The sequence below is a fragment of the Salmo salar genome, chromosome ssa06 (assembly GCF_905237065.1).
Source record: "Salmo salar chromosome ssa06, Ssal_v3.1, whole genome shotgun sequence".
Taxonomy (NCBI): domain Eukaryota; kingdom Metazoa; phylum Chordata; class Actinopteri; order Salmoniformes; family Salmonidae; genus Salmo; species Salmo salar.
Window position 1 is genome coordinate 93,494,643 of NC_059447.1, and position 13,297 is coordinate 93,507,939.

General features: G+C 48.2%; 1 protein-coding gene across 1 annotated transcript in view; it reads left to right on the top strand.

Moving 5' to 3' along the window:
* nbas (NBAS subunit of NRZ tethering complex) overlaps positions 1–13,297 on the top strand; it is a 307,080-nt gene that overhangs the window by 184,789 nt on the left and 108,994 nt on the right. Inside the window, exons 41-44 of the mRNA XM_045721215.1 lie at positions 8,553–8,776; positions 9,042–9,152; positions 11,016–11,150; positions 12,770–12,885. Coding sequence (XP_045577171.1) covers positions 8,553–8,776; positions 9,042–9,152; positions 11,016–11,150; positions 12,770–12,885 — 586 coding nt within the window. The remainder of the gene's footprint in view (positions 1–8,552; positions 8,777–9,041; positions 9,153–11,015; positions 11,151–12,769; positions 12,886–13,297) is intronic.

The window sequence follows — 13,297 nt, forward strand, 5'->3', positions numbered from 1 at the left end:
TCCTGTTCCCTCCCAGTAGTGGTCCTGTTCCCTCCCAGTAGTGGGTTGTGGTCCTGTTCCCTCCCAGTAGTGGGTTGTGGTCCTGTTCCCTCCCAGTAGTGGTCCTGTCCCCTCCCAGTAGTGGGTTGTGGTCCTGTTCCCTCCCAGTAGTGGTCCTGTCCCCTCCCAGTAGTGGGTTGTGGTCCTGTTCCCTCCCAGTAGTGGGTTGTGGTCCTGTTCCCTCCCAGTAGTGGGTTGGGGTCCTGTTCCCTCTCAGTAGTGGGTTGTGGTCCTGTTCCCTCCCAGTAGTGGTCCTGTTCCCTCCCAGTAGTGGGTTGTGGTCCTGTCCCCTCCCAGTAGTGGTCCTGTTCCCTCCCAGTAGTGGGTTGTGGTCCTGTCCCCTCCCAGTAGTGGTCCTGTTCCCTCCCAGTAGTGGTCCTGTTCCCTCCCAGTAGTGGGTTGTGGTCCTGTTCCCTCCCAGTAGTGGGTGGTGGTCCTGTTCCCTCCCAGTAGTGGGTTGTGGTCCTGTTCCCTCCCAGTAGTGGGTTGTGGTCCTGTTCCCTCCCAGTAGTGGGTTGTGGTCCTGTTCCCTCCCAGTAGTGGTCCTGTTCCCTCCCAGTAGTGGGTGGTGGTCCTGTTCCCTCCCAGTAGTGGGTTGTGGTCCTGTTCCCTCCCAGTAGTGGTCCTGTTCCCTCCCAGTAGTGGGTTGTGGTCCTGTTCCCTCCCAGTAGTGGGTTGTGGTCCTGTTCCCTCCCAGTAGTGGTCCTGTTCCCTCCCAGTAGTGGTCCTGTTCCCTCCCAGTAGTGGGTGGTGGTCCTGTTCCCTCCCAGTAGTGGGTTGTGGTCCTGTTCCCTCCCAGTAGTGGGTTGTGGTCCTGTTCCCTCCCAGTAGTGGTCCTGTTCCCTCCCAGTAGTGGTCCTGTTCCCTCCCAGTAGTGGGTTGTGGTCCTGTTCCCTCCCAGTAGTGGGTTGTGGTCCTGTTCCCTCCCAGTAGTGGTCCTGTTCCCTCCCAGTAGTGGTCCTGTTCCCTCCCAGTAGTGGGTTGTGGTCCTGTCCCCTCCCAGTAGTGGGTTGTGGTCCTGTTCCCTCCCAGTAGTGGTCCTGTTCCCTCCCAGTAGTGGGTTGGGGTCCTGTTCCCTCCCAGTAGTGGTCCTGTTCCCTCCCAGTAGTGGTCCTGTTCCCTCCCAGTAATGGGTTGTGGTCCTGTTCCCTCCCAGTAGTGGGTTGTGGTCCTGTTCCCTCCCAGTAGTGGGTGGTGGTCCTGTTCCCTCCCAGTAGTGGTCCTGTCCCCTCCCAGTAATGGGTTGTGGTCCTGTTCCCTCTCAGTAGTGGGTTGGGGTCCTGTTCCCTCTCAGTAGTGGGTTGTGGTCCTGTTCCCTCCCAGTAGTGGGTTGTGGTCCTGTTCCCTCCCAGTAGTGGGTTGGGGTCCTGTTCCCTCCCAGTAGTGGTCCTGTTCCCTCCCAGTAGTGGGTTGGGGTCCTGTTCCCTCCCAGTAGTGGTCCTGTTCCCTCCCAGTAGTGGTCCTGTTCCCTCCCAGTAATGGGTTGTGGTCCTGTTCCCTCCCAGTAGTGGGTTGTGGTCCTGTTCCCTCCCAGTAGTGGGTGGTGGTCCTGTTCCCTCCCAGTAGTGGGTTGTGGTCCTGTTCCCTCCCAGTAGTGGGTGGTGGTCCTGTTCCCTCCCAGTAGTGGGTTGTGGTCCTGTTCCCTCCCAGTAGTGGTCCTGTTCCCTCCCAGTAGTGGTCCTGTTCCCTCCCAGTAGTGGGTTGTGGTCCTGTTCCCTCCCAGTAGTGGGTTGTGGTCCTGTTCCCTCCCAGTAGTGGGTTGTGGTCCTGTCCCCTCCCAGTAGTGGTCCTGTTCCCTCCCAGTAGTGGTCCTGTTCCCTCCCAGTAGTGGTCCTGTTCCCTCCCAGTAGTGGGTTGTGGTCCTGTTCCCTCCCAGTAGTGGTCCTGTTCCCTCCCAGTAGTGGTCCTGTTCCCTCCCAGTAGTGGTCCTGTTCCCTCCCAGTAGTGGGTTGTGGTCCTGTTCCCTCCCAGTAGTGGGTTGTGGTCCTGTTCCTCCCAGTAGTGGGTTGTGGTCCTGTTCCCTCCCAGTAGTGGTCCTGTTCCCTCCCAGTAGTGGTCCTGTTCCCTCCCAGTAGTGGGTGGTGGTCCTGTTCCCTCCCAGTAGTGGGTTGTGGTCCTGTTCCCTCCCAGTAGTGGGTTGTGGTCCTGTTCCCTCCCAGTAGTGGTCCTGTTCCCTCCCAGTAGTGGTCCTGTTCCCTCCCAGTAGTGGGTTGTGGTCCTGTTCCCTCCCAGTAGTGGGTTGTGGTCCTGTTCCCTCCCAGTAGTGGTCCTGTTCCCTCCCAGTAGTGGTCCTGTTCCCTCCCAGTAGTGGGTTGGGGTCCTGTTCCCTCCCAGTAGTGGTCCTGTTCCCTCCCAGTAGTGGTCCTGTTCCCTCCCAGTAGTGGGTTGTGGTCCTGTTCCCTCCCAGTAGTGGTCCTGTTCCCTCTCAGTAGTGGGTTGTGGTCCTGTTCCCTCCCAGTAGTGGGTGGTGGTCCTGTTCCCTCCCAGTAGTGGGTTGTGGTCCTGTTCCCTCCCAGTAGTGGGTTGGGGTCCTGTTCCCTCCCAGTAGTGGTCCTGTTCCCTCCCAGTAGTGGGTTGGGGTCCTGTTCCCTCCCAGTAGTGGTCCTGTTCCCTCCCAGTAGTGGTCCTGTTCCCTCCCAGTAATGGGTTGTGGTCCTGTTCCCTCCCAGTAGTGGGTTGTGGTCCTGTTCCCTCCCAGTAGTGGGTGGTGGTCCTGTTCCCTCCCAGTAGTGGTCCTGTCCCCTCCCAGTAATGGGTTGTGGTCCTGTTCCCTCTCAGTAGTGGGTTGGGGTCCTGTTCCCTCTCAGTAGTGGGTTGTGGTCCTGTTCCCTCCCAGTAGTGGGTGGTGGTCCTGTTCCCTCCCAGTAGTGGGTTGTGGTCCTGTTCCCTCCCAGTAGTGGGTGGTGGTCCTGTTCCCTCCCAGTAGTGGGTTGTGGTCCTGTTCCCTCCCAGTAGTGGTCCTGTTCCCTCCCAGTAGTGGTCCTGTTCCCTCCCAGTAGTGGGTTGTGGTCCTGTTCCCTCCCAGTAGTGGGTTGTGGTCCTGTTCCCTCCCAGTAGTGGGTTGTGGTCCTGTCCCCTCCCAGTAGTGGTCCTGTTCCCTCCCAGTAGTGGTCCTGTTCCCTCCCAGTAGTGGTCCTGTTCCCTCCCAGTAGTGGGTTGTGGTCCTGTTCCCTCCCAGTAGTGGTCCTGTTCCCCTCCCAGTAGTGGTCCTGTTCCCTCCCAGTAGTGGTCCTGTTCCCTCCCAGTAGTGGGTTGTGGTCCTGTTCCCTCCCAGTAGTGGGTTGTGGTCCTGTTCCCTCCCAGTAGTGGGTTGTGGTCCTGTTCCCTCCCAGTAGTGGTCCTGTTCCCTCCCAGTAGTGGGTTGTGGTCCTGTTCCTCCCAGTAGTGGTCCTGTTCCCTCCCAGTAGTGGTCCTGTTCCCTCCCAGTAGTGGTCCTGTTCCCTCCCAGTAGTGGGTAGTGGTCCTGTTCCCTCCCAGTAGTGGTCCTGTTCCCTCCCAGTAGTGGGTTGTGGTCCTGTTCCCTCCCAGTAGTGGTCCTGTTCCCTCCCAGTTGTGGTCCTGTTCCCTCCCAGTAGTGGGTTGTGGTCCTGTTCCCTCCCAGTAGTGGATGGTGGTCCTGTTCCCTCCCAGTAGTGGGTTGGGGTCCTGTTCCCTCCCAGTAGTGGTCCTGTTCCCTCCCAGTAGTGGTCCTGTTCCCTCCCAGTAGTGGGTGGTGGTCCTGTTCCCTCCCAGTAGTGGTCCTGTTCCCTCCCAGTAGTGGGTTGTGGTCCTGTTCCCTCCCAGTAGTGGGTAGTGGTCCTGTTCCCTCCCAGTAGTGGGTCGTGGTCCTGTTCCCTCCCAGTAGTGGTCCTGTTCCCTCCCAGTAGTGGGTTGTGGTCCTGTTCCCTCCCAGTAGTGGGTCGTGGTCCTGTTCCCTCCCAGTAGTGGTCCTGTTCCCTCCCAGTAGTGGGTAGTGGTCCTGTTCCCTCCCAGTAGTGGTCCTGTTCCTCCCAGTAGTGGTCCTGTTCCCTCCCAGTAGTGGGTTGTGGTCCTGTTCCCTCCCAGTAGTGGGTTGTGGTCCTGTTCCCTCCCAGTAGTGGGTTGTGGTCCTGTTCCCACCCAGTAGTGGTCCTGTTCCCTCCCAGTAGTGGGTTGTGGTCCTGTTCCCTCCCAGTAGTGGGTTGTGGTCCTGTTCCCTCCCAGTAGTGGTCCTGTTCCCTCCCAGTAGTGGTCCTGTTCCCTCCCAGTAGTGGTCCTGTCCCCTCCCAGTAGTGGGTTGTGGTCCTGTTCCCTCCCAGTAGTGGGTGGTGGTCCTGTTCCCTCCCAGTAGTGGTCCTGTTCCCTCCCAGTAGTGGGTTGTGGTCCTGTTCCCTCCCAGTAGGGGGTGGTGGTCCTGTTCCCTCCCAGTAGTGGTCCTGTTCCCTCCCAGTAGTGGGTTGTGGTCCTGTTCCCTCCCAGTAGTGGTCCTGTTCCCTCCCAGTAGTGGGTTGTGGTCCTGTTCCCTCCCAGTAGGGGTCCTGTTCTCTCCGTAGTGGTCCTGTTCCCTCCCAGTAGTGGTCCTGTTCCCTCCCAGTAGTGGTCCTGTTCCCTCCCAGTAGTGGGTTGTGGTCCTGTTCCCTCCCAGTAGTGGGTTGTGGTCCTGTTCCCTCCCAGTAGTGGTCCTGTTCCCTCCCAGTAGTGGGTTGTGGTCCTGTTCCCTCCCAGTAGTGGTCCTGTTCCCTCCCAGTAGTGGGTGGTGGTCCTGTCCCCTCCCAGTAGTGGGTTGTGGTCCTGTTCCCTCCCAGTAGTGGTCCTGTTCCCATATTAATATTAACACCATATTAATGCCCATGATTTTGTAATGAGATGTATGACGACAAGGTGTCCACATACTTTTGGTCATGTAGTGTTTTTTTTTTTAAATTTTTTTTATATATTTAAAATCTTTCCAAATTAGATGAAACATTTGATAGTTCTGACACGTCATTGTTCTTCACATCACGCTGTGTGTTTGGCTTTCACACATCTTTATATTGTGACTCTTTTACACAACAACAATGTAGGGAGAGAGAGTAGGTTGCTATGGTGAAAATTAAAGTGCTGGTGTATTTAGTTAGACGTAATGTACAGTACCAGTCAAAAGTTACTCATTCCAGTTTTTCTTTGATTTTTGTTGTTTTCTTCGTTGTAAAATAATATTTTGGACATCAAAACTATGAAATAACACATATGGAATCATGTAGTAACCAAAATATATTTTATATTTGAGATTCTTCAACGTAGTCAACCTTTGCCTTGATGACAGCTTTGCACACTCTTGGCGTTCTCTCAACCAGCTTCACCTGGAATGCTTTTCCAACAGTTTTTGAAGGAGTTCCCACCGATGCTGAGCACTTATTGGCTGCTTTTCCTTCACTCTGCGGTCCAACTCATCCCAAACCATCTCAATTGGGTTGAGGTCAGGTGATTGTGGAGGCCAGGTCATCTGATGCAGCACTCCATCACTCTCCTTCTTGGTCAAATAGCCCTTACACAGCCTAGAGGTGTGTTGGGTCATTGTCCTGTTGAAAAACAAATCCCACTAAGCGCAAACCAGATGGGATGGTGTATCGCAGCGGTAGCCATGCTGGTTATGTGTGCCTTGAGTTCAAAATAAATTGCAGACGGTGTCACTAACAATGCACCATCACACCACCGCCTCCTCCATGCTTCACGGTGGGAACCACACATGCGGAGATCATCCATCCACTTACTCTGCGTCTCACAAAGACACGGCAGTTGAAACCAAAAATTTCAAATTTGTATTCATCAGACAAAATGATTTAGACAAGTCTCTTCTTCTTATTGGTGTCCTTTAGTAGTGGTTTCTTTGCAGCAATTCGACCATGAAGGCCTGATTCACACAGTCTCCTCTGAACAGTTGATGTTGAGATGTGTCTGTTATTTGAACTCTGAAGCATTTATTTGGGCTGGTAACTCTAACTTATCCTCTGCAGCAGAGGTAACTCTAGGTCTTCCTTTCCTGTGGCGGTCCTCATGAGAGCCAGTTTCATCATAGCGCTTGATGGTTTTTGCAACTGCACTTGAAGAAACTTTCAAAGTTATTGACATTTTCTGGAATGACTGACCTTCATGCCTTAAAATAATGATGGACTGTTCTTGCCAAATAGGGCTATCTTCTGTATACCATCCTTACCTTGTCACATCACAACTGATTGGCTGAAATACATTAAGAAGGAAAGAAATTCCACAAATTAACTTTTAACAAGGCACATCTGTTAATTGAAATGCATTCCAGGTGATTACCTCATGAAGCTGGTTGAGAGAATGCCAAGAGTGTGCAAAGCTGTCATCAAGGCCAAGGGTGGCTACTTTGAAGAATCTCAAATATATTTTGATTTGTTTAACACTTTTTTGGTTACTACATGATTCCATATGTGTTATTTCATAGTTTTGATATCTTCACTATTATTCTACAATGTAGAAAATAGTCAAAATAAAGAACTTTTATTTACCTACTTATTCAAGAGTTAACTAAAAGTTTTGACTGGGACTGTGTGGATTTATATACAGTTGAAGTCGGAAGTTTACATCCACTTAGGTTGGAGTCATTGTAACTTGTTTTTCAACCACTCCGCAAATTTCTTGTTAATTAACAAACTATAGTTTTGGCAAGTCGGTTAGGACATCTACTTTGTGCATGACACAAGTCATTTTTCCAACATATGTTTACAGACAGATTATTTCACTTATAATTCACTGTATCACAATTCCAGTGGGTCAGAAGTTCACATACACTAAGTTGACTGTGCCTTTAAACAGCTTGGAAAATTCCAGAATATGATGTCATGGCTTTAGAAGCTTCTGATAGGCTAATTGCCATCATTTGAGTCAATTGGAGGTGTACCTGTGGATGTATTTCAAGGCCTACCTTCAAACTCAGTGCCTCTTTGCTTGACATCATGGGAAAATCAAAAGAAATCAGCCAAGACCTCAGAAAATAAATTGTAGACCTCCACAAGTCTGGTTCATCCTTGGGAGCAATTTCCAAATGCCTGAAGGTACCACGTTCATCTGTACAAACAATAGTACGCAAGTATAAACACCACACAGCCGTCATAACGCTCAGGAAGGAGACGCGTTCTGTCTCCTAGAGATGAACGTACTTTGGTGCGAAAAGTGCAAATCAATCCCAGAACAACAGCAAAGGACCTTGTGAAGATGCTGGAGGAAACAGGTACAAAAGTATCTATATCCACAGTAAAACGAGTCCTATATCGACATAACCTGAAAGGCCACTCAGCAAGGAAGAAGCCACTGCTCCAAAACCGCCATAAAAAAGCCAGACTACATTTTGCAACTGCACATGGGGACAAAGATTGTACTTTTTGGAGAAATGTCATCTGGTCTGATGAAACAAAAATAGATCTGTTTGGCCATAATGACCATCGTTATGTTTGGAGGAAAAAGGGGGAGGCTTGCAAGTTGAAGAACAGCATCCCAACCGTGAAGCACGGGGGTGGCAGCATCATGTTTTGGGGGTGCTTTGCTGCAGGAGGGACTGGTGCACTTCACAAAATAGATGGAATCATGAGGGAGGAAAATGATATATTGAAGCAACATCTCAAGACATCAGTCAGGAAGTTAAAGCTTGGTCGCAAAGTCAAGGTATTGGAGTGGCCATCATAAAGCCCTGACCTCAATCCCATAGAAAGTTTGTGTGCAGAACTGACAAAACGTGTGCGAGCAAGGAGGCCTACAAACCTGACTCAGTTACACCAGCTCTGTCAGGAGGAATGGGCCAAAATTCACCCGACTTATTGTGGGAAGCTTGTTGAAGGCTACCCAAAACATTTGACCCAAGTTAAGCAATTTAAAGGCAATGCTACCAAATACTAATTGAGTGCATGTAAACTTCTGACCCACTGGGAATGTGATGAAAGAAAATAAAAGCTGAAATAAATCATTCTCTCTACTATTATTCTGACATTTCACATTCTTAAAATAAAGTGGTGATCCTAACTGACCTAAAACAGGGGATTGTTACTAGGATTAAATGTCAGGAATTGTGGAAAAACTGAGTTTAAATGTATTTGGCTAAGATATAGATCTATCTATCTATCATATATCTATCTATCATATATCTATCTATCTATCTATCTATCATATATCTATCTATCTATCTATCATATATCTATCTATCTTAGCCAAATACATTTCAACTCAGTTGTTGCTTCAATATATCCATATCATTTTCCTGCCTCATGATGCCATCTATATTTATTTATTTATTTATTTTTATTTATTTAAACATATTTGGGCGATTGGAAATAATCTACATTGATGGAAGCCACAATCCATCTGCAATATTAAAGCCATTCTACGGCAAATGTTTGTCTATGGAGAATGCATGGCTGTGTCCTATATGTTTTGAAGGGGTGTAATATTTACAATTTCACAAATATAGCCTGTCGTCTCTCATGTGACTTTATTGCCAGGTGAGTCTGTGTGACTGAGGAAGTTTCACAGAACAATTTCACCTGTTTCTTACTCAGGCTGACCCCAAGGAGCTGATCCGATTGGTCACCCAGCACGTGATGGCCCATTCTGATTGGCCGGCGGACGTGGAGGAGTTGATTGGCCAGCTCCAGGTGTATAACGAGCGTCTGACAGACCTGACGCAGGCCCAGGTGTTGCAGGGGCTGGGACGTGGGGTGGACGTGAAAAGATTCAGTTCGGACGCGCACTACAAGAAACAGACCATACTGGGTCTGACTGAGTGAGTAGGGAGGAGGAGGAGGAGGAGGAGGAGGGAGGAGGAGGAGGGAGGAGGAGGGAGGGAGGGAGGAGGAGGAGGAGGAGGGACGGAGGGAGGAGGAGGAGGGAGGAGGAGGGAGGGAGGAGGGAGGTGAGGGAGGAGGAGGAGGGAGGAGGAGGGAGGAGGAGGAGGAGGGAGGAGGGGAGACAGACTGGTAATCGCAGTCATTTTTACCCAGATTACTAGGTTTTTACCGAAATCAATGTTTGATGTGTGTGTGTTGCAGGACCCTGGATGACAGTGTGTGGAGGATCAGTCTGTCTCTAGCCCAACGCTACAGCATTCCCCTCTGGGACATCTACATGACTCACCTGGAATTCCTGTTCACTGACAGCGGGTAACACACACACCCTCTCTTTCTCTGTCTCTCTCTCAATTTCAATTTAAGGGTCTTTATTGGCATGAGAAACATATGTTAATCTAACCACATTGTCCGATTTCAAAAAGGCTTTACAGCGAAAAGCAAAACATTAGATTATGTTAGGAGAGTACATAGACACAAATAATCAGACACCCATTTTCCAAGCAAGCATATATGTCACAAAAACCCAAACCACAGCTAATTGCAGCACTAAACTTTGATGATCTTCATCAGATGACACTCCTAGGACATTATGTTATACAATACATGCATGTTTTGTTAAATCAAGTTCATATTTATATCAAAAAACAGCTTTTTACATTAGCATGTGACGTTCAGAACTAGCATACCCACCGCAAACTTCCGGAGAATTTACTAAATTACTCACGATAAACGTTCACAAAATACATAACAATTATTTTAAGAATTATAGATACAGAACTCCTTTATGCAATCGCGGTGTAAGATTTTAAAATAGCTTTTCGGCGAAAGCACATTTTGCAATATTCTGAGTACATAGCTCGGCCATCACGGCTAGATAATTTGACACCCACCAAGTTTGGGACAACCTAAACTCAGAATTACTATTAGAAAAATTGGATTACCTTTGCTCTTTCTTCGTCAGAATGCACTCCCAGGACTTCTACTTCAACAACAAATGTTGTTTTGGTTCCAAATAATCCATAGTTATATTCAAATAGCTCCGTTTTGTTCGTGCGTTCAGGTCACTATCCGAAGGGTGACGCGCGAGCGCATTTCGTGACAAAAAAATGCAAAATATTCCATTACCGTACTTAGAAGCATGTCAAACGCTGTTTAAAATCAATTTTTATGCTCTTTTTCTCGTAAAATAGCGATAATATTCCAACCGGGCAACGTTGTATTCATTCAGAGAGAGAAAGAAAAACATGGAGAAGTCTCGTGAATGCGCATCTCAGTCTCACTGTTACCAGGCTGACCACTCACAAACAGAGCTGTTGTACTTTGCCCAGAGACAGGAGACACGTCATTCCGCTTTCTGAACGCTTTAGAGAGCCAATGGAAGCCTTAGAAAGTGTCACGTTACAGCACAGATGCTGTAATGTCGATAGAGATGCAACAGAAGGACAACAAATTGTCAGACAGGGCACTTCCTGTATGGAATCTTCTCAGGTTTTGGCCTGCCATATGAGTTCTGTTATACTCACAGACACCATTCAAACAGTTTTAGAAACTTTAGAGTGTTTTCTATCCAAATCTACTAATTATATGCATATTCTAGTTTCTGGGCAGGAGTAGTAACCAGATTAAATCGGGTACGTTTTTTATCCGGCCGTGAAAATACTGCCACCTATCCCAAAGAAGTTAAGATTGCCCAAGCAAGTGAAATAGATAATAAACAAAAATGAGAAAAGAAAACAATACAAATGAACAGTGAACATTACACTCACAAAAGTTCCAAAAGAATAAAAACATTTCAAATGTCATATTATTTCTATATACAGTGTTGTAACGATGTGCAAATAGTTAAAGTATAAAAGGGAAAATAAATAAACATAAATATGGGTTGTATTTACAAAGGTGTTTGTTCTTCACTGGTTGACCTTTTCTTGTGGCAACAGGTCACACATCTTGCTGCTGTGATGTCACACTGTGTTATTTCACCCAGTAGATATGGGAGTTTATCAAAATTGGATTAGTTTTCTAATTCTTTGTGTATCTGTGTAATCTGAGGGAAATATGTGTCTCTAATGTGGTCATACATATTGCAGGTCATTTTCTCTTTCTTTGGTTGTGGACCACTGATGATATTATTTACACTAATGTCTCTTCCTCCTCCTCCTCCTCCCTCCTCCTCAGTCTCTCTACCAAGGACATCGAGGGTCGTGTGGAAACCTTGGCTCTATTTGACTCTCTGAAATCAGAACCTGAGTCTTTCCACAGTCACATGTCTAAATATGTGTTGACTACTGTGGAAGGGACAGACCTGCCCAGGTACAAACACTCCTTCGTTCTGGTTCTTAACCTTTCTCCTCTGGGATACCCTCCCGTATTTCACAATGATCCTATATAATCAGATTGAGGTGAGAATTGTATGTGTATCCAGGGATTGAAATGAAGCTAATTCTTTACGTTAGGGATAGCAGCCTTCAGTGGCTCGTACTTTTCAGACTGAGCTAGTATAAAATGCCCCCCATCTAGCACCATGACAGTCTACAAGCCCAGCTGGCCAGTGTCCAGCTGGGTTATATCGACTGGAAGTCTATGGGTATCTGCTAGCATGCTATATATCGACTGGAAGTCTATGGGTATCTGCTAGCATGCTATGTATATCGACTGGAAGTCTATGGGTATCTGCTAGCATGCTATGCTATATCGACTGGAAGTCTATGGGTATCTGCTAGCATGCTATGTTATATCGACTGGAAGTCTATGGGTATCTGCTAGCATGCTATGTTATATCGACTGGAAGTCTATGGGTATCTGCTAGCATGCTATGTTATATCGACTGGAAGTCTATGGGTATCTGCTAGCATGCTATGTTTGATCGACTGGAAGTCTATGGGTATCTGCTAGCATGCTATGTTATATCGACTGGAAGTCTATGGGTATCTGCTAGCATGCTATGTTTGATCGACTGGAAGTCTATGGGTATCTGCTAGCATGCTATGTTATATCGACTGGAAGTCTATGGGTATCTGCTAGCATGCTATGTTATATCGACTGGAAGTCTATGGGTATCTGCTAGCATGCTATGATTGTATCCAAATAGACATCCAGTCATTGTGTTCATGCTAGTTAGCTAATTCCTTCAAACTGTACTCAGATACATCAAAATAGTATCCACAAGTTTTTCCTCATTGCCAAAATCCCGAAGTAACTGTTTTAAAAGGTCCATCCATTAAAGTTGATTCTCCTCTCCCTGATTCTCCTCTCCCTGATTCTCCTCTCCCTGATTCTCCTCTCCCTGATTCTCCTCTCCTCTCCCTGATTCTCCTCTCCTCTCCCTGATTCTCCTCTCCCTGATTCTCCTCTCCCTGATTCTTCTCTCCTCTCCCTGATTCTCTCCTCTCCCTGATTCTCTCCTCTCCCTGATTCTCTCCTCTCCCTGATTCTCCTCTCCTCTCCCTGATTCTTCTCTCCTCTCCCTGATTCTCTCCTCTCCCTGATTCTCCTCTCCCTGATTCTCCTCTCCCTGATTCTCTCCTCTCCCTGATTCTCTCCTCTCCCTGATTCTCTCCTCTCCCTGATTCTCTCCTCTCCCTGATTCTCTCCTCTCCCTGATTCTCCTCTCCCTGATTCTCCTCTCCCTGATCCTCTCCTCTCCCTGATTCTCCTCTCCCTGATTCTCCTCTCCCTGATTCTCTCCTCTCCCTGATTCTCTCCTCTCCCTGATTCTCTCCTCTCCCTGATTCTCCTCTCCCTGATTCTCCTCTCCCTGATTCTCCTCTCTTCTCCCTGATTCTCTCCTCTCCCTGATTCTCCTCTCCCTGATCCTCTCCTCTCCCTGATTCTCCTCTGCTCTGCTTGTCCTCTCTAGGTTGTTGTATTACTATACTCTGATTGTCCTCTCTAAGTTGTTATATATACTCTGCTCTGCTTGTCCTCTCTAGGTTGTTGTATTTCTATACTCTGTTGGAGGAGTGTGGTTGTGGATCATACTGCTCTTCCGTCATCACCCCTGACACTCACATCAAACTGCTCAAGAAGCTTCGCTCCGTCACTACCGGTAAGGAAACCGCCACGGTCACTAGTTTAGACCAGGGCCCTGTGGCACCCTATTCCCTATGCAGTGCACTAGTTTAGACCAGGGCTCTATGGCACCCTATTCCCTATGCAGTGCACTACTTTAGACCAGGGCTCTATGGTGTGTGTGTGTCGTTCCGCCCGTGTGTTCTGAACTCGACAGGAAGTTGTCAACAGTATTTTCACGCCATCACTTCCTCCCCTCCTGTCCCTCATACCACCAGCCCTTCCACAACACACGCCAGTGGAGGCTGGTGACTTCAACAGCACCGCAACTGTAGCTATTGGCAGTGTGGCAAACGACATCATTAACGCACTTGATAAAAAGCAACATTGTGCTGCTCTGTTTGTGGATTTATCAAAAGGCCTTTGATTCAGTTGACCATAAATTGTCG